Source organism: Podarcis pityusensis (genome assembly GCF_964106645.2).
Source record: "Podarcis pityusensis genome assembly, chromosome: 6".
Taxonomy (NCBI): Eukaryota; Metazoa; Chordata; class Lepidosauria; order Squamata; family Lacertidae; genus Podarcis; species Podarcis pityusensis.
Genome location: NC_138030.1, coordinates 93,303,591 through 93,325,370, shown reverse-complemented (window position 1 = coordinate 93,325,370; position 21,780 = coordinate 93,303,591). Strand labels below are relative to the sequence as shown.

Sequence of the window (21,780 nt, the reverse complement as noted above, 5' to 3'; positions counted from 1 at the left end):
CCCAGGTAACTGTAGAAGAGTCCAGCCTTATTTAATTTTCTCTCCGCCTGTCTACACCTAACTTCTCCTCTCCTAATGTTTATTACATTCAGGGCTTTTTTTTAAGCCGGAACTAACCTGAACTCAGTTCCGGCACCTCTTTTCTTGATAAATAGCATGATCACATTATTTGCCAGATTCTGCTGGAGGACATTCCTGATAGGGATGCTACCTCCTCCTAGATCAGGCATGGGCAAACTTGGCCCTCCAGATGTTTTGAGACTACAGATTTAGAAGGCAATTAGGCCTGATCCAGCCCCAGGGCCTTAAGTTTGCCTACCCATGATCTAAGCCTCTGCCACTGTAGATTTTCTCTTTTACAGGAAGCAGAGATGGCTCATTGTAGAGTCGAGGAACAATGGGAGGGCACACCATTTTATGATGGCCATTTTTCTAGTATTTAATAATAAAAAGCTGGCCCAATCTTGAAACATTCATTTCAAAAGGACACAACTCTTACTTTCCTTATCACCTTTTTTTCAAAGGGCCAGATAACACTAATGGATATTCCTGTATTTAAAGCTATTCAGCCCGAGGTAAGTTTTTCTAATACAACCTTTCGATTTTAAATAAATCCAAGCCAGATTTCCTTATTATGTCAACCCATGCATGTATTCTGGAACTAAATATGTGTGCCAGTGTGTGTATGCATGTACAAATAATTTGTGTTTCATGTTACATAATTTTAAAATGGTACCTAGTGGTGTCATCTGGAGTAATTTGGTTGACCAGTGGTTGGTAGGCAAAGAAAGAAAACGGTACAATGAAGTATACTTTTGCTATTCAGTTATTATTCTTATAGATGGTATGGAATTGAACCTCTAGGGAGACAGGTAGATATTTTTTTTTTAGTTTTTGTAGTTTTCCTGAGTGAGTTTGAATGTTGAGAAAATATTTAATTCATGTTCTAAACATTCCATGATAACAAAGTGGAAGATTACAGATACAAGGACACTGACGTTATTAGCCAGCCATAATTTGTGTTGACCACTAATTATTATGCTCCTCCAAGTCATCTCTGCTTACAAGAAAGCTTGGAGCAGGGTAGGAAAGTATTGGATATTTGGCCGAACTTTTGATTATGATGGGGTGGGGAGCTTTTTCGGGCTGATGGCTGCATTATCCTGGTGGAAAACCTCTCAGCGGCCAAACTCCATTAGCAGGTGGTGCTCAAACAAATGTAGGTATGGTCAGACCCACAATCACACACATTTTCAGTGAGAAGAAAGGCATATATTCACTTTGTATATATATTCACTCAAGTTTCATCTTCCATTTTCTATGGACTGATTTTACAGGCACATTTTCTGTCTTGACTGTGCAAAGTAGCAGTGACATGAAGGTAGTTGTTTCTAAATGAGAAATAATTGTACAGTTTTTTTGCAAGAATTTCTAAACCATTTTTTTTTGCATTTCCTAAAAGTATAAACTATTTTTAAAAAAACTGCATTCACTAGCATGCATGTTTTATTTTAAAATGACTTCTGCTCTCTTTCTCAAATGAAATCATGCACAAGTGGGTTAAATAAATGTGTTTTGTTTTGGGGTGTCCAGTTTGATAAAGCTATTCCTGCATGAATAACTATTCAGTTTAAAGATGAAAATGCAGTTCTTTCGTAAGCATCCTTTAATGATGGCCTTCAAGCGGCTGTGAAATGAGCAGTTGCTTAACATAACAAATCCAGCCTAGGCTGTTTTGTTTTCTCTGAATATGTCCTTAACGTGCCTTACTTTAAGGATTTGCAATATTTGTGGTATACTTAATTGTGTGTACCTATTTAAGCACACTCCAGATCAAATTAGCGTCTTCCAAAAGGAGTTTCTTTTAGGAACTAACACTGTACCACAGTTTGGTAAATACTGCTTTCACACTAGATTACAGAAGGGTTATTGTAACAGCCTGGCAGATATAAAATACATCATAGAGGTGGTTTAAAATAATTGTTAATGTTTTATCATTGAAATTAATGAACACTGCTCCTTTAACAAAATTAGTCCTGAGCAAAATTGTTTATCTTGGAATTATTGTTGCACTGTCTAATTACTTAATCATTTCCTAATTTTAGAACATATCTATCAAATCAGCAAAAATTGGCATCCAAAGCATTTTTACTAATAAAATCTGCTTTTGAGAAATAAACTTGAAATACATATGCATTAACATTATCTTACAGTTAGCATTGGACAATCTGTGAGGTGCTGCAATCCTGTGTTCAGTCTGGCATCCTAGTAAACACAAAAAATGACCAGAGAATGGAAGGTGTTAAAAAGCAGTTGTAGGGATATAGAGCAGGAAAGGTGGAGCAGCAGGTAGGACCTGGAGGGAAGCATAAAGCATTTGCAGTAACCAGAAAAAGAGTGTGAGTGACTGCTTTTATCTTGTCTGAACATCTTGGCTGCTGTCCCAAGGGAGCTTCCACATAGAAGCCTCCACTCCCCAAGCTGGTAGCTTCCTTGCAGGTAGTGCCAGCAATTAGATCCTGGTGCAGAACTTGCAGTGGCTAGACCAGGCATAGGCAACCTTCAGCCCTCCAGATGTTTTGGCCTACAACTCCCATGATCCCTAGCTAACAGGACCAGTGGTCAGGGATGACGGGAATTGTAGTCCAAAACATCTGGAGGGCCAAAGGTTGCCTATGCTTGGGCTAGACCAGTGGTAAAGAGAGTGCTTTGCTTCCCTAGCAAGTATTTTTTTGATATTTAGAAGCTCCTGAGTCAGACCAACCCTATACTCTGAGATGTCTTTACAGGTGACGTCCACACCCTCTATTCTGTGGGGACATGTTGCATCTTTGACTTGTAAGCCATAAGGTGTTGAAACAATTTAAGTCTGCTATAGCTAGCATGTTGAAAATTATTAACTTGATGCTGATTTTGAATCACGTTCAAAGCTTAGAAGGATTTTTAAAAATAAATGTTAGAAGTGTAAGATATGAAAGAGATTATTAACTTAATGTGCAAGCACTTCATGTCCCCATTAATATCTTGGGATGGAATATAATTCAATCAGCTTCACAGTAACAAGTAGTCTGGCACATGCCAGTATCCAGTCTAATAGGTAGCTTTGGGTTTACAACATCAGTGAATTGGGTGGGTCTAGGCAAGTTTTATTTTAATTGTGATTGAAAACATGGCCCATATGACTATTTTCTTTTAAGCACATACGAATAAGCACTTTTTGTGTTTTGGGTTAGCTGCCCATTTGTTGAAAATCTGACACGTTAAGAAAATATTGTCAAGCACCAACAAATACCAAGAATCAGCAGCCATATTTCAGCTTCTGTTAATGTAGCATTCATTCCCAACCATTCTAAGCATTGCTAAATTCATGGGGCATCCTTTATTAAATTGATTGGATCTTTTGACTGAAGGGACTTCAGTCATCTTATGTTCACTGCTGAAAAAGCAGTGTCTGGGTGTTGTACTAAAGTAATTTGCAATTAACTTCTTGATGGTTTTTAAAACTGAGTATGGTGCTGGAGGGATGTGGGTGGCGCTGTGGAGAGCCTAGGACTTGCCGATCAGAAGGTCGGCAGTTCGAATCCCTGCGACGGAGTGAGCTCCCGTTGCTTGGTCCCTGCTCCTGCCAACCTAGCAGTTCGAAAGCACGTCAAAGTGCAAGTAGATAAATAGGTACCGCCCCGGCGGGAAGGTAAACAGCGTTTCTGTGCACTGCTCTGGTTCGCCAGAAGCAGCTTAGTCATGCTGGCCACATGACCCAGAAGCTGTACGCCGGCTCCCTCGGCCAATAAAGCAAGATAAGCGCCGCAACCCCAGAGTTGGCCACGACTGGACCTAATGGTCAGGGGTCCCTTTACCTTTACCTTTATGGTGCTGGAGGGAAAAAGAAAAGCAGGCTTGATTTAATGCCAAAGCAAGGACGACAAGCTCTCCTACAACTGTCCAGGACTTCCACAAGTCCCAATGGCAATAATGCAGCAAGTTGACCATCCCTGTGAAAAACTAAAAGAAAAACCCTATTTGTAATTTAAATGTGTTGTTTCATAATAAACATTTCGGTGATTAGCATTAGCCCTTTTTCGTATTTTAATTATTGAAATGCTTAATTATTTAACAATATTTGACCAGTCAGTTTGACTGGTTTGATACCCTGCTGTGGATAACAAATATGGAATATGCAGTTGAGAGTAGAAGTGGGCGTGATTATTCACTGTACTGGCTACTAAGTCTTGTTGTGTGCTAGATCCATCTTCACAGTGTTCTTTAGATCATTTCACAGCCTGGAAGGCAGAGATGTAGAGATATTGTGATCAGTTTTCTTGGCTTTTCTTGTAGTGTGTTTTAGACACACTTTGCATTATAGAAAAAAATTTCTCCCTCCCCCCCTTTTTTTGGAAGCACATATCTCTTCGGGGGGATAGATAGCAAGGAAGTGTAAATGATGCCATTGTGATGAGATGATGCCAAGTGTCCTGAGGAGAATTTTTTGGTAGTCCATAGGTTGTAGCTCAGTGGCTCAATTCACATATAACAGCTCCCCATACTTTGGCCACTTCTACCAAAGCTTTGGGCTTGTATACCTCCCCCTCCCACTTTTGCATTCTTGGATCCTCTCCTTCATTTACTTGTTTGAAGTGGATTTCTAGTTATGGTCTGTAGACAGCTTGCAAAGACCATAGTTGGCACAATTTAGATGCAACTGAAAAGTATTGTTTGATCAAATCAGGAAGTGAAGGAGGGGTGTGTGATTCTGAGGTTTCAGCACAAACAAAACTTCGCCGTTTTGTATGAATCAAGCTGTTGACAATACTGTTTTCCTGTTTTGCATCAACTGGACATAATAGATGCAGTTATCAATTCTGGCATTTCACAGCTGGAAAAATCAGTGGGCAGTGCTGACGGACACAGTTGGACAAATTTAAGTATTCATGACCAGGTGACAGCTCAGTAGCTATTCCTGTCCCAGGTGGTCAGTTCTGTACTTAATGGTGCATTTTCCCATTAAATAGTCTACAGTATTAAAATATTGTAGGAGAAAGTGTCAAGCCAAATCTTGCTCCATGTTATTTTACCTTGCAAGCTTGAAGGGTCTTATGCGGTTGTAACTTATTAAGAGGAAAGGACTCACATTTATATATCAGAATTGCAGTCTTATTGGCAACCATTAGGAAGAGTGTTATTTTGTGTTTTATTTGATGCACTGTGTTAACAGCGCTGATGATGAAATAAGAAATTCCTACCTTGTTTCAAAATGTGGGTAAACAGTTACATCAGCCTTAAACTATTTCTCACTGTTAATCCAGGAACTGTCAAGCTGCGGTTGGAATAAAAAAGAAAAATACAGTTCTGCACCAAATGCAGTTGCCTTTACAAGAAGATTCAACCATGTAAGTTTTCAGTTTACATGTGGCACCTTTGCTGTATACATCAAATCATTCCATTTACATTAAGCTTTAAAAGACGCAACTTATTTCTTTCGTTAAATGTTGCTGTGTATTTGACTGCGTAGTGTTTTGGATTTCCTCTCTGGCTGCATGTATGATAATTAGCTGTTTTAAAACTGTTTTGAAACTTTATTCTTATTAAGCTAGCTTGTTGTTTACATCCCTGAATTGACTGTGTTTGGAGAATGTGCTGAAGGAATGGGCAGAAGATGCATTGGGATCTAGCATTTTATATTAGATCAGCAAGAATTTCTGACTCCTAACTGTTTGACAATATCAGAAACATGAAGGCCTATTCGTTTCTTTTCTCTAAACTAGACTGTTAGGATTCCTGAACAGTAGTCTCAGGTGTAGGTATGGACTTGTATATGCAGGTCACCCCACTATATGATTCATGGAGCACCATAGCTTTTCAGCCTACTATGTTTTGAGCTCTCCGAAATACTGTTCTGTATCCCTGCACTTCCATTGCGAGGTTCCTTCCCCCACCCATTTAAATTATCATTATTATTATTTTCATCTTCAGCTCCAGTGGTAGGTTTGTTCCAAAACAGACCCTCTTCAGCTCCTGTGTCCCTACCCTTAAAATTAGTTTAGAAGCTGCTCTGCTACCTTTTTTAATTTTAAGTGCCAACAGTCTGGTTCCGTCCCTTTTCTATAAGCCCAGGTTGTTCCAAAATGTTCTACAGTGCCAAACCCCTCCTCCCTGCTCCGCTGTCTCATCCATGCATTGAGACTACACAGCTTTGCCTGTCAAGCTGACCTTGTGCATGGAATTGGTAGCATTTTGGAGAAAGCTGCATTGAAGGTCTTTGCTTTCAGCATCCTACCTAGCAACCTAAGTTTCATTTCCAAGACCTACATTTCCCCATGTCATTCATGTCAACGTGCATCATGACCACTGACCCTTCTGCTAGGCTATCTAGATGACAGGTGACACCTGCAACCTTTGCACCAGGCAAGCAATCCACCGTTTGGTCTGCATGCCCGTTATACACCCAGGGTGTTGATTAAATGGGAAGTGGGCAAAGGATGGTGAGTTAACTGGGGGTTACCTTCCTGGGGTAGAATAGTGGGCTTTTATTTTTAACACTTTCCCAAAGTTGGGGTTTAGTCTAGTTTTTTCATTTACCATAGCCTCTCAAGCTTCCCAATTAGGTAGAGCTGAGAACGAAGTTCTACAAGTTTACCACCCCTAGGTTTTAGCACCTGATCTATAAGTCATTACAGGATTTAGCTACTAGCACATGGTGCCTTTATTACTCTAGGCTGATGTTTTAATTACCGTATTTTTTGCTCTATAAGACTCACTTTTTCCCTCCTAAAAAGTAAGGGGAAATGTGTCTGCGTCTTATGGCGCGAATGCAGGCTGCGCAGCTATCCCAGAAGCCAGAACAGCAAGAGGGATTGCTGCTTTCACTGCCCAGCGATCCCTCTTGCTGTCCTGGCTTCTGAGATTCAGAATATTTTTTTTCTTGTTTTCCTCCTCCAAAAACTAGGTGCGTCTTGTGGTCTGGTGCGTCTTAAAGAGCGAAAAATATGGTACCGTAACTAACAAAGGGCTCATCCACAGTTTGGTTTATCCCGTGCTTCACTGGCCATGCCTTGGTGGCCCAGGAGTCTCTGGGATATGGCAAGTCTCAGCATCCAATTACAGCACAACACTACCTAGAATATAAACGCTCCATGTGCTAACTACAACTTCAGTGACAGTTTGCATGGCACGTGTTTGTGCTGCACACAGCCACACCTTCATACTAGTGTATGCTATGGACATCATGCTAGTGATGCTGGACTCACCAAGATGTACCATGGTGACTACAAACACAAGACATTTTGCAGAGAATATATGGAACTTCATACAAAGTTTCCCTCTACAGCTCGAGGCAGGGCCGGGATCTTTGCTAAAATTGCTGTGGTTTCATACCCAGTCAAGGAGCTATTGGCAGCATATACTATGACGAATACATCAAAGGGGGCCTTGTGGACAGGGCCTCTTCACAAGGTATAGCCAGAGAAGCAAGGACTGTATCCCTCTGTAGCCAGTCCCATAAGGAACTGCATTATCCTCCTTGCATGGGGGGCTCAGAGGACCACTACTTAATAAGGGTTCCCTAATAGTGGCCTGCAACCTTACAGTGGTGCCCCGCAAGACGAATGCCTCGCAAGACGGAAAACTCGCTAGACGAAAGAGTTTTCCGTTTTGGAGGTGCTTCGCAAAACGAATCTGCTATGGGCTTGCTTCGCAAGACGAAAATGTCTTGCGAGTTCCTGCGTGTGTTTTTTTCCTTTCCCCCCTCTTTTTCTAAGTCGCTAAGCCGCTTATCTGCTTATCCGATAAGCTGATAAGCTGCTAAAAGCCGCTAAAAGCCGCTAATAGCGCTAATCCGCTAATCCGTCAATGGGCTTGCTTCGCAAGACGAAAAAACCGCTAGACGAAGAGACTCCCAGAACGGATTCTTTTTGTCTTGCGAGGCACCACTGTATTTCAGGTGGTTTGTCTTTTAAGAACAGGAGCAGGGGTTGTGAACAATGGCAGCAGTGACTGTTCTGGGATGGAAGTGACAGGAGGAAGCAACATGAAAGAGGTGGAGAGAGGATTAGGAGCCAGAAGTGCTCCTAATTTTACTGATTTACAATAAAATACTACAATTAAGATGCTGACTTTAGCAGACAATACCAAATTAGAAAAATATCTGCCGCAGAAGCTGTGTGTGTGTGTGTTCATTAATTAAAGCCATTCAGACATATTATGTGTTGCTCATTGTTAACATATCTATTGCAAGAGTGGTCTGACTTTTTTATGTCTATTAGAGCTGATGAATTAGTGCCTTCATTCTAAATGCTTTCTATTTTTAATATCTATTAAAAATAAAATGGTATGAACAGCTTCTCATAGCTACATCTCACTGCAGGTACAGTCAAGGTCAGGTACAGTGGTGCCTCGCAAGACGAAATTAATTCGTTCCGTGAGTTTTTTCGTCTAGCGAATTTTTCGTCTTGCGAAGCACGAAATCCCATAGGAATGCATTGAAATTCAATTAATGCGTTCCTATGGTCAAAAAAAGTCCAAACAAAACCAAATTTGGTACAACAAGAGTTTATTAAGTGCCCTTTAAAGTCACACATACTGTAAAGAGCATTTCAAAAATTGAAGGAACAATAAATTCAAAAATTGAAGGAACAATAAAAATCAGAAAAATTCAGAAAAAAACCCACACAAGCTTCCAGATTCTTGCAAACCCCTCCTCAACTGTTCCCCCAGCCACCCACCACACAGAAATTCAAATCCAGAATTTTTTTTAAAAAACAGCAGAGTGGCCCAATGGTCACAGAAAATCAGAAAAATGCAGAAAAAAACCACACAAGCTTCCAGATTCTTGCAATCCCCTCCTCAACTGTTCCCCCAGCCACCCACCACACAGAAATTCAAACCCAGAATTTTTTTTTTTAAAAAAACAGCAGAGTGGCCCAATGGTCACAAAAAAATCATAAAAATGCAGAAAAAAAACACACAAGCTTCCAGATTCTTGCAAACCCCTCCCCAACACCAAGTCCTTGAATTCCAAACACCCCAACCCAAAATCCAAAAACCCCAAAAAAAGTTTTAAAACTTTAACTTCCCAAATGGCTGCAAAAGAAGTTTTGGAAAAGCTTCAAAAATCACCAAAGTCTTCAAAAACCTCAAAAAAGGCTACCACACCGCGTGCTATGAGTTGCTCCTCGAAGTCAAGTCGCAACTGCACCTCTTCAAGCAATGCACCCTGTATTACTGTAACGGTTTTAAGAAAAAGGAAACAAACTTGCAAGACGTTTTCGTCTTGCGAAGCAAGCCCATAGGGAAATTCGTCTTGCGAAGCAGCTCAAAAAACGCAAAACCGTTTCGTTAGCGAGTTTTTCGTCTTGCGAGGCATTCGTCTTGCGGGGCACCACTGTATTGAAATATGCACATTCCATGAGACATAGATTTTCAGACAAATAATTGACACCAGTGTAGCAGCAGTTCTCACACAACATAGTTAATTCCAGACAATGGGGCTTTTCTTCACAAACTGGAGGTGAAAGGTACAATATATGTAGAAACTGCAATTTGCATCACCTACTTCCCCTACTTCAAAATCTGAGTTTAGAGGTTACTCATGCACTTTAGCACAGCTTCTACAGATGTGAAAGTAGTTAACTAATTAGCCATGGAAATACTAGAACCCTCTTGACATACTACAGTCTACTGCACAATACCCCTGCTAGTTTTAAAATTCAGAATGCTCTTACTAAAAGCCATCTGTAAGCCATTTACTACTACCATCCTTGCCAAATGTGAATACTGTTACACTTTTCGGAAGAGTGGAAGAAAATTGGAAGATGGTATTCATTGTACTGTTTATATTCAGAAATAGTCTTGAAGGAGAGTGATTCCAGTAGAAAAAAGTGAACAAAAAGTAGAAAATAAATGATTTTACGCATTAGCAATTGCTGTATATTCAAGTGGAATTCACACCTTTTTACAGAAAGAACAGGTTGCTTACTTAACAGCTATGGTTGGATTCTGTGGCCGCATAGACATTGTTTTAAAACTTTGGAGAGATGGACTAGTGTTCTAGAGATCTGTCCACCTGGACCCTCAAGAGGGGGGCTCCTGCCTTCCTGGATGGCTCCTGAGGGGCTGCATGCAGTGACTATATGAGGAAGTTTCAGAGACGAACAGATTAAACTTTTTATTACAGAATGTTTTCATGATGTACAGGCACTGAAGCAGAGTATACCTTACCTCTGAAAACCAGGTGCACACAGAGGAAGTTTTGACGGGGTGTGGGGGTAATTGGTTTGCTTTCGTTCTTGTTATTATTCTGTATTTTGTGTTTTTTATCTTGAATTTTTATGTTGCGAATTGAGATCTGTGGATGAAGGGTGGTATACAAATTTAATAAATGATAATGATAATAAGTAATAAGTATTAGTGGGGACTAACATATAACAGGGCAAGCAAGTCATTTCCAAGGGAGGGAGACAGCAGGTCTTGCTTATAGCAGCTGTGCTAGGTGCCGTTTGATTTTTGTATACTATTTGAATTCTGTCGTATCACTACTATTTGGCATTATGGGCAGCAGCATTTATTTGGTTCCTCTCAGTTTTCATGCCATATTGCACAGTTAAGTTTTCAAATAAATGTAGGATGCATATAACATACAGGGGCATGATATTTTAAAAAAAAATCTTTGCTCTAGGGTGATAGCATACTATGGAGGATATTGCACTGTACTTAACTAACAAGGTGAATAGCAAGAGCTACCAAATCCCAATTTTGGTGTCAATAAAAATGGTCCATTTAGGTACAAAGTCAAAATGGCAGTCAGAAAGTAAAATGGCTTTGCAGCGTAAAATTGCCCAATGCAGTGAGTTAGCTCATTTGTACAGGCTACATATGTTTCCTGGACCAATGGCATATACTTAACTTGTTTGCTTATACTTAATGAGTCGGAGCATTACAGGACTGGAGGATGTTATTCCAGGGGAGTGATATTAGGAATCCGGAATCAGCAGAGTTAAGGGGCGGTAACAAAATATTTTCCAGGATATTCATAGATAGCCCAGCAATGTAGTGGGAGCCCCAAAGGCCCACCAAGCTTTTTTTGTCACAGTTTAGGTCAATGCTTTGTGGTTCCCAAACAAGTAACCTGGGTTCCATAGAACTCAACTCATATGTTGCTGGAATAGAAAATTTTTCTTAAGGGATTGTATTCCCTCAAGATTCCTAATTCCAGCTGTGGAAAATAACAAACACAGGAAAGACATAATGACACAAGGGGAAGAAAGCATGGAAACAGGCTATTTAAAGGTAGAGCAGCCTGTCTTGAAGTATCCCATGGAGGTCTAGCAGCAGGCTGAACTATTGGCTGGCTGGGTGGAACAGATGGAACCATTGAACAGCTGGATTGAGGAAGACAGAACAGTGTTGTTTCATGGTGGAAGATAATTAAATATTTGGTTTCCAGGGTAGGGGATGCCCAAGATGAAAGGTGATTGGACTGAGGATTAGGCTGAATGGAAGGAGTACTCAAAAATAATAGTTTTATGTGTGGTTGTCACTGCACATAAAAAAAATACAAGTTTCCTGTCACAGACTGATTGGACAGTCCTAGGGGGGAAAGGTGATGGTCAATACCTAATCAGGGCAGAGTGTCCCAAGTGCAGACCATATTTCTGCTTGAGTAGCAGGGAGATGCAATTCTTTTACTAATTGGATAAGTGTGGACTGTTTAGGGTGGGCTGTGTTGCCCCCTATGATTCTGCTGACAGAAATTGAGCAGGGTCGCTCCGTATGTAAGTACCATTGCCTGACTTCTCACAACACCCTGAATCTCATTTTTTTCCAGGAATTAATGCAGAATTCTGAAATTCTTGACTCTTTATATTAAATCCAAAACCAAAATTGTAGAATACATAGAACATACCTGCTGAGAAAATATGTGTGAGCAGGAGTGTCTATTTGTTCAGGGATTCCAGTGCTCAAAAGGAATTCTTCATATAGCGTAAATATCAGCCCTGCTTAGTACTGCCACTGTATTGGCCTGGACATTGAGATTTCCTCTAGGCATTCTCAAGAGCCTGTGCACACCCAGGATGACTCCCACCCACTCAGAACAATGACACATCACCAATTTATTCAGAAAGGCCGTTCAAATCACTTGAGGTGACAGGTGTGCAAGAAGGCAGCAGTTATTGCATGATGGCAAGTTCAGAGTCCCATTGTGCATGTGTGCTTGTTACATTAGTCACTGGAGTCTAGCTGCTGTTCTAAAGCCATAAGAGACATATTTCTCCCTTGTCATTTTTTCCTTTTCAACAGTACATTAAAGCACAAACGCCTCCCTTATATAAATTTTTATGCTTTGGAAAAGCTTTCCAACTTTAAATTATTTTAGTGGTAAACTTTGGGTTTTGGTTTGGAATTCCAGAGTCTCTGTGGCATCAACAGCAATGCAGAACTAAAGAGAGGTGAATTCCATGGCTGTATTATATATAAACAAATGTGAGGCTCTACAACTTCATTATGAGATAAACTAGGTAAACACTTGATTGGAGTGACAAATCCAGCTAAATTTCTGAAGAAACACATTCCTACATTTATTGGAAACTAAACTTTACAATTCTCTAAAAGATGCAGACTTCAATGTCGAGACTGTTTCTCACCACATGCTGTGTACAGTCATACCTCGGGTTACAGACGCTTCAGGTTGCGTTTTTTGAGTTATAGACCACCGAAACCCGGAAGTACCGGAACGGGTTACTTCTGGGTTTCGGTGGTCACGCATGCACAGAAGTGCCAAATCGCAACCCGCGCATACGCAGATGCGCTGCTAAGGGTTGCAAAAGTGCATCCCTCATGGATCACATTCGCAACCCGAGCGTCCACTGTACCTGAAATATGTGTTCAAATAATTCCCTGTTGCTCAAATCAGCATGTAAGTTTTAGTACCTCCTAGGTTCTTGATTTCCCTTTCTCCCTTAAATTCACAGTGCCTGCTTTGTTGTTGTTGTTTAGTCGTTTAGTCGTGTACGATTCTTTGTGACCCCATGGACCAGAGCATACCAGGCACTCCTGTCTTCCACTGCCTTCCGCAGTTTGGAACAATGTCCAACCATCTCGCCCTCTGTCGTCCCCTTCTCCTTGTGCCCTCCATCTTTCCCAACATCAGGGTCTTTTCCAGGGAGTCTTCTCTTCTCATGAGGTGGCCAAAGTATTGGAGCCTCAGCTTCAGGATCTGTCCTTCCAGTGAGCACTCAGGTCTGATTTCCTTCAGGATGGTTGGTTTGATCTTCTTGCAGTCCGTGGGACTCTCAAGAGTCTCCTCCAGCACCATAATTCAAAAGCATCAATTCTTCGGCGATCAGCCTTCTTTATGGTCCAGCTCTCACTTCCATACATCACTACTGGGAAAACCATAGCTTTAACTATACGGACCTTTGTTGGCAAGGTGGTGTCTCTGCTTTTTTAAGATGCTGTCTAGGTTTGTCATTGCTCTTCTCCCAAGAAGCAGGCATCTTTTAATTTTGTGACTGCTGTCACCATCTGCAGTGATCACAGTGCCTTCAGTAAAGGCTAAAAGTCAATGCCAAATTAGATGGGATGCTCACCATATAGTTTGCATTTGTGCCATTTTTATTATTAATAGCAATACTCTATTGCAGTGCTTTTTTCTAAAAAAAAATGTGTAGGGGTACTCATATTGAAATACTGCCCCTCAATGAGACCAAACAGATTCACAAAATGTTTAGGAGTATGCGTACCCCTGCCCCCCAGAAAAACACTGCTTTATTGAATTGGGGGTGTTGTGTTTATATAGCTAACAATAAAAAGAAAAGTAAAACAAAACAAGGGAAAGGGGGGGAGGAATGGATCAGTATTCACAGCTTAGGATCATTTTCAGTTTACAGAGGTATATTACCTGTACATTCAGTGTAGCCTTGTCAGCCTACTGATTTATATAATATAGCCTACTGATTAATAATACTTACTACTTTATTTAATCTATTATATGTAGCTAGGTTATGTATGGTGAATAAGGATAGGCCATCTGTTCGTTGTAGGCAGCACAGCAGAGTGGGGATAGCCCTTTGCTCCTGCCACAGTCCTGAGCAGAATCGGTCACACCCAACACAGCTGCTATTTCAGAATGCAAAGAGCAGCTTTCCTCCCATTGTTGATGACAGGCATTTGGGGAGGCATTTATTGAAACTGAAATTTGTATAGGGGTTGAAATTGATATAATATCAATTTCATGGTATGGTAGTAGTAAGTTTGAATTAGTTATAGTATTTAATATTTTTAAGTATTGGTACTATGTATACATGTTACACATTTTATCTTCTTAGTAGGTTCACTATGCAATTCTTGTTAAATATAGCCTGTTAATATAATTAGATTAAACAGCAAAACTTTAGAAATGCTCATAGTAGTGAATGAATTTGCATGTTTCTGGTAACTAATTAGGCTGCTAACGAAAATCAGTTTTCATAATGTGAAAACACATGAGAATGCCAAAATCCCCAGTCTTATAACAATACCACTTTTTATTTTCTGTTTTTATATGTATTATTATCACTTTCTTTTTTTTAGGTAAGTTTTTGGGTAGTTAGAGAGATTCTTCATGCACAGACATTAAAAATACGAGCTGAAGTTCTGAGCCACTATATTAAAACAGCTAAGGTAAGAAACTTTTGTTCTGGAGCCTTTATCAGGGTTGATAGAGACCTAGGTTTACAAGTATGCTCAGTAAATATTTGGCTCCATTAACATATGACTAGAGGAAATGTGTGGCCCTGTTAGTTATATGAACTCTAACCTGGAATATTTGAACAATGATTCAATGATGATGATTCCTGATTATACTTTGAAAGAGCAATCAAGGTGTTAAGTGTAATATTGCTAATTCATTTGTTTGGGGTATGGTGTGGCAAGAATATTTTCTGGGACATGATGCAGATAAATGATTATTTTCCATCCAGTGGCTAGTATATGACTAAGTCAGGAATGCTACATCACTGCCCATGGGTGTTTGGATTGGTGACTTAACTATGGTTTATTGGCCAGTGTTTAGTCTATTTCAGACCAGGGTCACACACAAAGCTTATCTATTAGGTCGTAGTCATGAAGGTATGCTTTTCAATTACACCTTTATCATAATTATTTGGAGAGGTATAATTTTCCTCCGTTTTTCAGTTTTTTGTTCATGATGCTATTTTGTAAAATAGGCTGATAATTTAAGTTGTGGCAAACTCAATACATTACAGTACTAGACACTAAACTGCTGTTTCGTTCTGTTCTCAGAAACTCTATGAGTTGAATAATCTACATGCTCTTATGGCTGTGGTGTCTGGATTACAAAGTGCCCCCATCTTCAGGTTGACCAAAACTTGGGCGGTGAGTGAACTCGGGTGTTAACACTGAGTTAGGGATTTGTGCAGTGGAAGCGGAATGATTATTAATAATAATAATAATAAAATTTTATTTATATCCTGCCCTCCTCGGCCAAAGCCGGGCTCAGAGCGGCAAACATCATACAAGTAAGACAATGCATAAAAACAAGCGATCAATAAATTAAGATACATCCCACAATTAATTCAAACAAATTAGAATTAAAACTGGACAAGTGGCAATCTTCAGGTTAAAATTGAAGGCAGTTACCAACTGTTTCCACTGATATTATAAGCACCTATGAGTGGGCTGGGAACCTCCTTTGTGCTTGAAAATGAGTCAGACTGAACTCATACCAAAGCCCTGGCGGAACAGCTCCTTCTTGCAGGCCCTACGGAAAGATGTCAAATCCCGCAGGGCCCTAGTCTGTTGTGAGAGAGTGTTCCACCAGGCCGGGGCCACGGCCGAAAAGGCCCTGGCTCTGGTCGAGGCCAGTCTGATCTCTCTGGGGTCCGGAATCTTTAGGATGTTGTTATTTGCAGACCGTAAGGTCCTCCGTGGGGCATACCAGGAGAGGCTGTTTATAGGCAGCTCCCCGTTTACAGGTGTCCAGTATGTGTGCAACTGTGTATACGGGCATCGCACCGAACCTGGAAGGGACCTGGAAATGTCATAAAGATGTCACTGAAATGTCACTAAAAGAGCATGATGGGGACGGGGCGGAACAGGGTGTCTGTAGGCTTTTTAAGGGGGTTTCAATTATACAGACACGTGTGTGGGGCCCGCATAAATGGGGCCTGCCTGTAGTTGATTTCACATAGGATACTTGTTGCACCATAGGAGCCAACTCCTAGGGGCTGTTGCGACTTCGGCCTCCCCCACAATAAAATACTTGAAAGGGCTGGGCCTCCACAAAGTTGATGGGCATTCCCATTCAAATGGTGTGTGTGCGCACGCGCATGGCATTATATGGTCGATTATGTGGGGTGAGGCTTACCTGGGCCCCCACAATATTTTATTCAAGTTGGCGCCCTGGTGTTGCACATAATATAAACTTACCTAAATCCCTTCAGTTCCCTTTGAAGTCTATCCTTATGAGTGACCGTTCATCTTCACTTATTCCTGACGGTCTGATCTGAAAGCACAGATGTTCTGCTCTCTCAGAAAGCTTATATTATCAACGCCCTTCCTTCGTGTTTGTCTGTTTTGGTTCTCTGTTAAATAGACTCCTAGCGAGTGATTCAGTGCCCCTTCTGTTAATATTCATTCAACCGTTCTGTAATTTGGCATCCTTCTGTAAACATTCATTTATCATCCCAGGTGAGAACTATAACTGACTCAGTGGCTGTGTGTACGACATAATAATTCTTTTTGAGGTGTGTGTGTGTGTGTGTTACTCTTTCACTCTCATGGAGTCTACCCCTTGCTACAGCAGTTTGTGCTTTCAGGATGGTTTGAAACGGTAATATTATTGGGTGACGCCCAGTGGTACTGCCTACTGACAGGGGAGGGAAAGCATTTCTGACAATCTTCCATCTCCACTTTTCAGCATCGTCCATGTCAAGGGTCAGCAAACTTTTTCAGCAAGGGGCCGGTCCACTGTCCCTCAGACCTTGTGGGGGGCCAGACTATATTTTTTGGGGGGGGGGGGGATGAATGAATTCCTATGCCCCACAAATAACCCAGAGATGCATTTTAAATAAAAGCACACATTCTACTCATGTAAAAGCATGCTGATTCCCGGACCATCTGTGGGCCAGATTTAGAAGGTGATTGGGCCAGATCCAGCCCTCGGGCCTTAGTTTGCCTACCCATGGTCCATGTCTTCCTAAATCTGCTTTGGTGGGTTCCCCCAAGCCTCTGGAGAATGAGTGCTGTCAGAGGGGGGGGGGGGTTGTCAAATACTTTTTTCTTCCTTGTCCTGCTGACAGTTTCCCTTCTAATCTCAAACATTAATACCACTCTGTAAATTGAACCGCATAGTTGTTCCAAAAATTATTTTTGTACCATAGGCCCACAAACTGTGACTGGACTTGGTGGTGTTAGTTTTTACTAGCCATCTATGAAGTTCTGCTATGATAGCTCAACAATATATCAGTTTACAAATGCATCTATTTTCTGATGATTTTTTTTTTAATTCACACTGCTTTGACTGTATTGTTAGCTGCTTAGAGCAATTCATATTGAGACTTGATAATTAATCCTTTAATTAATTCAATTAGCTGAAGGCACAAAACATTCTTTCCCCCACCTCTGGCTACTATTTAGACTTAAAAGAAACCCTGTATTGTCAAAGTACTAATCCTGCGTCATCAAACTACTATAGTACTATACAGTATAGCACGGCTCAGAACTTTTCACAATTAAAATGCTTTCAAATTGTATATGATAAAACAGTTGTAACTTTTCAGTACAGTATTTCCTTATGCATAGTACAAAATAATTGTTAACTTGTTTGGGGGGGGGGGGGGAGAAGCCACTGGTTTCCTAATAACTATGTTTTGGTTCTTCCCCTCTCCCTAAAGCTACTGAGCCGAAAGGACAAAACTACTTTTGAGAAGCTGGAATATGTAATGAGTAAAGAAGAAAATTATAAGAGACTTAGAAACTATATAAACAGCTTGAAGATGACTCCTTGCATTCCTTATTTAGGTAAGATGAACGTTTTAACTTTGTTTACTTATATCATAAAAATATTAGTACCTGTATGCAGTGGAGGAGGAACCCTCTCCAGCACCTGGGGTGGGATGCCAAGGGGCGGGGCGAACCACCCGGGGATGGCATGCGCTACGTCTGTACGGACTGCGCATGTGCGACGGCTGTATGGGCTTCCGCACATGCGCACTCCGTACGGGATGCCGCACATTCGCAGTTCGTACGGGCTGCCTCTCGCATGGCGTCCATACGGGCTGCTGCGCAAGCGGCATCCTGTACAGACTGTGCATGTGCGGCATCCTGTACGGAGTGCGCATGCGTGGCATCCATACTGACTGCATGTGCCCTCGGCCGCTCTACAGCTGGGGGGGAGGCAGGGGCCATCTTTTCACACACACCCCCGAGTGGCACCCGGGGCAGCCCGCCCCCCACTTCGGACGCCCCTGCCTGTATGGACCCTACGTTAGGCCAACTCCTTCCTTTCTTCCTTCCTTCCTTCCTTCCACCAACCATAGGGGAAAGGGTGGGGGTAAATGATGGCGGCAGCATTTTTAATGGCTTTTCAAGTATCCTCTGTTTCAAAGAGCACAGCCAGGAGAAGAGAGAGGAACCCTCCTGAGGTCACAGTGGAGGGGCTAAATGCAGCTGTCAAGGAAGGCATATACAAATGTGAGAGGGATGTGAATATGACCAAGGGATTTTAAAGTCTCTTCTCATCTTAAAGATTTGTGGTTGTGGCAGCATTATTGATCTAGCAGAGGTTGTCTGTCCACATTGCTATGTTACTGAATAGGGGAAATGCTGGCTGTTCCTTCTTTTAAAAAAAACAACCATGCAGAATACAATTATTTCTTTGGATTGGGGGCTGTGCCTCATTTTGTTGGAATTGCATCCAGTTTACCTTGGCAGCCACATTTGTGGCTTCCTGTTTGTTAAGAGCATAGAACAGAGCAGGAGGGGAGTTTTTTAATGTTTAAATTCATTGACAGTTACCTCAGTGTGGCATGAGATGCTCTTACAAAGCTCCGGCATACAGGAAGTTTGTCCAGTCTTACTGATACTGCGTATGATTCAGTGTCACACAACTGGACAAGATTTGTTTCCTTCCCTTCCCTGCAGCTTCGTGCGCAGAGAAGGTCCCCAACCCTCAGATTGTGGCGGGGCTTAAGTACCGTATTTTTTGCACCATAACACTCACTTTTTTCCTCCTAAAAAGTAAGGGGAAATGTCTGTGCGTGTTATGGAGGGAATGCCTACAGGTGGCATGCCTACGGATTTTCCTCCTCTAAAAACTACGTGCGTGTTATGGTCGGGTGCGTGTTATAGAGCGAAAAATACGGTAACTGCAGGGGAGGAAAGGGAAGAGAACTCAAATGCATGAACAGATCGTCATTATTGGATTGCACCCATTTTTTTATCACCATATGCTTTGTTCCATATGCATATCCTTTAGAACAGAGAAAAATACAACATTGATTTAGAACCCAACAAAAATCACTCCATGTATTGCTTTCTCATCCTGTTTTGCTCATAAACCATAAGGCAGCACAGCTGAAAATCAAGACGCTGTTATAACGAAGAAAAATAATTTCACTTCTAAAATGCTGCATTTTTATTTAATGCTTAATGTGCATGTTTTTTCCTGGGGCAAATAATATTTTTTATATGAAAGTCCTACATACATTTACATCTTCTTGCTGTGTAGTCGCCCACTGAATGTTAATTTTGTAGTAATCTGGCAACTTTCATATTTCTTGCATTGGTCAATATCTTAAGAGGGGGACCGTGTGCATGTGGACAGTTACTCTGTGCATGCAGCGTGCATGTTTCCATGCTGGCTTTCTCCTTCTGGGGGCAGCCCATTATACTTTATGGAATGCCACTTGAGATGCTACTGGGGTCTTGGCCCACCAATATTGGTTTCACTTGTTAGGGTGTCAAGGTCTTTGATAAGCAATGACCCTTCCTTGGATGGGTTTCTTTTGCTCATGTCCTTGCACAAACAGAAAAACCACCCCTTTTTGCCTCCCTCCAAATTATCCGTGGAGAAGTATATTTCTCTTTGTAGTGCTGAACTTTTTGTGCTAGTCATATCAGAAGGGCAGGGGTTCTTATTTCTGGTGAGCAGACAAGTTACTTTATGGAACTGAGGTGAGAATACTATGGTTGAAAAGTCGCATTCAAGAAGCCATTTGGGTACGCTCCTTCTTCTTTAATTCGAAGAAGTGAACCAGAAGTTTTGAAGTTGAGTATAGCTAGGGTCTTGCGCTGTTTCATTAAAACAGTTCTTAAAAAATCATAATATACAGTCGTTTTGCATGTTTGTAGATACAGTTTTAGGAATGTGAGCAGTATCTGTCAACCACTCACATGAGCTTATTGGAATAACTTTTAGCCAAATGTTTAATAGCAATGTATTCTAAAAAGAGATTTCAGTTTTTAAAAAAGAATGAGGTTTTCAGAGTTGAACCAAGCGGAAATTACTGAGGGTATTTCACACTGTGCTCTTGACAACCCAGCTGCTGTTTTTAAAACTAGTTTCTAAAAACTCAGAATGGTATGTGGCACTGTCAAAATAATGCAAAAACAAAATCCACATTCATCTGGCTGCTTGAAATACTTTTCTGCTGCTCCTGATTGCTGGAAGTAAGATTTAATGAGGGGAGAACACCCAAGTTTTAAAAATGTAGTTCAGATACATTTTGGCCTTTTCAGTAACCTGTAACTGTTCAAGCTTCAGAAATTCAGATTAATAGGCTGTGATCTCCAGACCTCTCTCCAGTCCAGCGCCTTCTTGTCTACTCTCTGTTGTGGAGGGAAAAAGCAGCTGTTGCAAGTGTTTCCCCAACACGAAGGAATTAAATGAATAAGAACCACTTCCCAGTCATTTTGGCAACCCTAAAGTACCAAATCCAGTACTATCTAATTATTTTATGGCAGACAGAGCATTTATTAAGAGATTATAGGAAGGAAGGTCCCCACTGTAGCCTGTCCAGTTACCAGTTATAGCTTAAACAGAGTAGGGTGTTTAAATTGAGTAAATGTCAGAATTTTAAGAAACCTGACAAATAAAACAGTTGCTACTCCATGAATTTCACTGGGTGAAATCCAGTGTTACACCAAGAAACGCACAATAGCTTCCCCTTCCCCCTCCTCCCTCACACTTCCCAGTCAGCTCCAGAGGTTATGCCAAGATGCTAAATCAGGGGTCAGCAAACTTTTTCAGGAGGGGGCCAGTCCACTGTCCCTCAGATCTTGTGGGGGGGCGGACCCACTACCTCCCGAAAGCACCCCCCTCCCGAAAGGCACCGCAGCCACTGATGCTGCCTCGTCGTCTGCAGCCTCCGCGCCACTGCCGTTCCTTCCCACTTAGCCGCTTCCTCCTGCTCGGCCACCTCAGCAGGAAGGAAGGGGCAGTGCCCAGAAGCGTCCGTGGCTTCTGATTGGCTGCAGGAGCTTCCTGCAGCCAATCAGAAGCCGTGCCATGTCTGTCACGGAAGTCAGTCTCCGTGCGGCGAGGCCTCTGCACTGCGCCTGTTTAGCGTGGGGACTGACTGAGTGGGCAGCAGGGTCTGCAAGGTTGCGGGCCAGATTAACGAGCCCGGTGGGTCATATCCGGCCCGCGGGCCTTAGTTTGACGACCTCTGTGCTAAATGCATTACTCAGTTAGAAGTACTGCTGGACCACCAAGTTATTTCCAAGTAACATGTTTGGTACACTCTGTAGAGTTAATAACATGAACAAATTAGTTGGAAAGTCCCTTAG

At 41.6% G+C, this 21,780-nt stretch overlaps 1 protein-coding gene across 2 annotated transcripts in view; it reads left to right on the top strand.

Moving 5' to 3' along the window:
* The window catches only part of RALGPS2 (Ral GEF with PH domain and SH3 binding motif 2), a 97,624-nt gene that overhangs the window by 22,902 nt on the left and 52,942 nt on the right, over positions 1-21,780 (top strand). For both annotated transcript variants that reach the window (XM_081012198.1, XM_081012199.1), the window contains exons 4-8: positions 525-575; positions 5,304-5,387; positions 14,563-14,652; positions 15,274-15,366; positions 17,886-18,012. In XM_081012198.1, the coding sequence (XP_080868324.1) occupies positions 525-575; positions 5,304-5,387; positions 14,563-14,652; positions 15,274-15,366; positions 17,886-18,012 (445 nt within the window). The remainder of the gene's footprint in view (positions 1-524; positions 576-5,303; positions 5,388-14,562; positions 14,653-15,273; positions 15,367-17,885; positions 18,013-21,780) is intronic.